Source organism: Verticillium alfalfae, genomic scaffold (genome assembly GCF_000150825.1).
Source record: "Verticillium alfalfae VaMs.102 supercont1.8 genomic scaffold, whole genome shotgun sequence".
Taxonomy (NCBI): domain Eukaryota; kingdom Fungi; phylum Ascomycota; class Sordariomycetes; order Glomerellales; family Plectosphaerellaceae; genus Verticillium; species Verticillium alfalfae.
The window spans coordinates 978,840-981,637 of NW_003315031.1; the positions used below are offsets into that span (position 1 = coordinate 978,840).

At 58.2% G+C, this 2,798-nt stretch overlaps 1 protein-coding gene across 1 annotated transcript; it reads right to left on the reverse strand.

Annotated features, from left to right (window-relative positions):
* Positions 1–2,276: 2,276 nt before the first annotated feature.
* VDBG_06720 (conserved hypothetical protein) lies at positions 2,277–2,705 on the reverse strand (the record flags this gene model as incomplete). The annotated part of the gene is made up of 1 exon (XM_003003112.1): positions 2,277–2,705. One exon carries the CDS (start codon positions 2,703–2,705, stop codon positions 2,277–2,279), a length of 429 nt encoding a protein of 142 aa, XP_003003158.1.
* Positions 2,706–2,798: the final 93 nt, after the last annotated feature.

Consider the following 2,798-nt stretch of genomic DNA (forward strand, 5'->3'; position numbering starts at 1 on the left):
AAGCGTTAAAAACAGGCATCGACAAGAGTAGATATCAGTCCACCAGGCCTCGGCGCAGCCTTTGCCTCGTCCCCACGCGCGCGCGGTTGACCGGCCGGAGGGCACGGCAGCCGTCCACTCACCAGGAGTGTCCGAAGCCGCCACCCCTGCCGTTGGCTCCGCGCCGCGTTTTCTCGCCAGATAGTTGTTTCGTATGTGTGTCCAGCGCCATTTCCTGCCGCAGGACGAAGAGAAAGAGCGTCTCTCCTCGTCCTGAAGGAAGGGTGGGAAAGATATCACCAACCCCTTCCGAACGATGCGTCTTCGCACAGCGTAGACGCATGTTTTGTTCGGAGAAGGCTGGAGAGAACCTTTACCCACCCACCCTTACGGCTTCCCTCGTCGCGGACTGGGCACCCCCATGAGGGTGAAGAATGTGTGTCCAGCGACGGGGCATGTAGGGTGGCGAAACTACATGTCGTCTCGTTTCGGTACGTCCCGTAATCTCAGGATCTGCGAGGCCACCTACCCGGGCGCGCCGCACCTGGGCCCTCCCGCACATGGCAGCAGCATGCAGTGACCCCCGCTCCGCCCTACGTGATCCGTCTGGCGGTATCACAACCAGGAGAACAGGGTAATCAGCACAGCGCCAGTGTAAGAGAGTCAAGGCCGTACGCCCACGCGGCGCAGCCCACGCAGATCCGTCGGTCTCCGGCGCCCGAGTTGCGAGACTATGGCAGCGAAAGGGCCTCCGCATCATTGTCTGCGCTTCTCTGATCCTGCAGAGTAAGTGTTGGACGTCTCCAAGTTCTGATGCCCAGCTTTCTTCTTCTTCCAAGAGATGGATGAAGTAAGATCCCCGCTCAGTGTTCCTTCACCATCGTCCTTCCATGTCAGCCGGCTCCATCTCCCAGGAGACGATACCGGCAGCGGCCAAAGGAATCATTCCCGTCGACAAACCAGTGCCTGCCTCCCCCACATGCCAAGAAGGGAAAACGCGCTGCCTTTCTTGGGGAGAGGGGAGGCCACGAGGTGGTGTTTGCGGCTTCGAGGGCCCTTTTCCGCACGAGAGAGAGAGAGGAGGAGGAGGATGTAATGCCATTATCGGAGTCCAGTCCAGAGGTGCAAAACATGCCGTCCGTTCCCCAACTCGCCGAGAGCCCAAAAGAAAAAAGGAACGTGTCGAAAGTCGTGATCCCCGAATTATGGCGTCGTCATCGTAACGAAAGAAAAAAAGAAATCCAGAAGCGTAAAGGCGCAGCCGCCGCCATCGAGCCGAGGGAGAGCACGCGTTCGTCGTTTGTGGTTTTCTTTCTCGTACACATGTGCCGTACTTCGTAAGAAGGCTCGTTCCGATTTTCTTTGCTCGTGAAAAGAGATCGTCGCCCATCACCCGTGAGACAGGACCATTAGAATAAATGGGACAATGGCCGAGAAAGAAGTGAAGGAAAGCGCGACGTAGCAGCGGTGGAATCTCCCTGGGATCCGACGGCCCAACACGCCCAATCGGTGTTTTTGTTGTAAAGGGGGGTATCTCCAAGAAAGCCTTTCCGTCCCAATAAAAGGGAAGGGGGGAGGGACAAAGGGAAGCCGAAGAAAATAGAAAAGTAGAAATAGCCGGCCCACCCGAAAGGCCCATAACCGAAGGGGAATCGAGGTCGGTTTCTGCTGTCTCGGACTGAAGCCGAGCGGGGGGGGGGGGGCCGCATTGCTGCGTGTTCCTCTTGTTTAGATGAGAAAACCCAAAGGGAAAGACACAAAAAGACAGAGAGAGAGAGACAAAACGAAGCAACCTAGATCCGCCTGTATACCCAAATGTAAATGCACTCAATATGATCCCGCCCCGGGCCCAGCCATGATGTGTGATGTGAGTGAGTGAAGAAGATCTCTCCTGTACCGAGCTCGCGGTCGTCGGATGATATCGTCGTCCCCTGGGGTATTGGAAAGAGACGGAGAAAATCAGAAAACGCTCGCTTGGGTTGCTCGACAAAAAAAAACAAGAAAACCGGACCAGTACAGTTCGGTGATTGGAAGGAAGAGGGAGAGGGGGAATTTTGCTTGGTCGCGAGTCCTCGAACACCGTCCGCTCCTTGGTTGATGCAACAAATAACGCCGATATGCCTTTGTGTGGGTTGAGAGTGATGATTCTATGCCGCGACGAGGGTGGACAAGGGATGGGAGAGAGTCTGTCTGTCTGTCTGTCTGTCTGCACGTGCTGCCGGTAGCCGGTGAACGGGGAGGCATTAGGAGGAGGTTGTGACCGTAGGATAGCTCTCGGCAGTAGTCGATGGTGGTTGTCAGGTCATGGTCGCATACTCCTGGTACCTGTCCCAGCCGAAGCCGCCGTAGCCCATGCCGACGCCGCACTGTGGCGCGAACATGCTGGGCAGCGGCAGGGCAGGGATGGGCGCCGTCACGACTGCTGAGCTGTAGAAGAGACCGGCAGACGAGAAGGGCTGGCTGTAGGCCGGCGTCGGCGATGGCAGTTGCACCTCTGACATTCCCATGTTGGCCCAGATGGGCGACGCAGACTCCTGGGATGTCGACGTGACGCTCGGGCTCGACGGCAGCACCCGCCACATGTCGACGGGGGCAGGCATGGCGGGCTGCTGGGTGGGCTGCGACCACATGCTGAGGTGGGCGGGCGAGCTGGGCAGGAGTGGAGGTTGCCTGAAGACGTCGACGACCTTGGGCGGCGGCGGCAGCAGGGGCTTCATGAGACCCATGATGCTAGTCTTGACCTCGTCGCTCTTTCCGTTGAGGAGCTCGCCGGCACCCTCCTCTTCGAGGCCCTCGAGGGCTGACACGTGCGTGCGGTG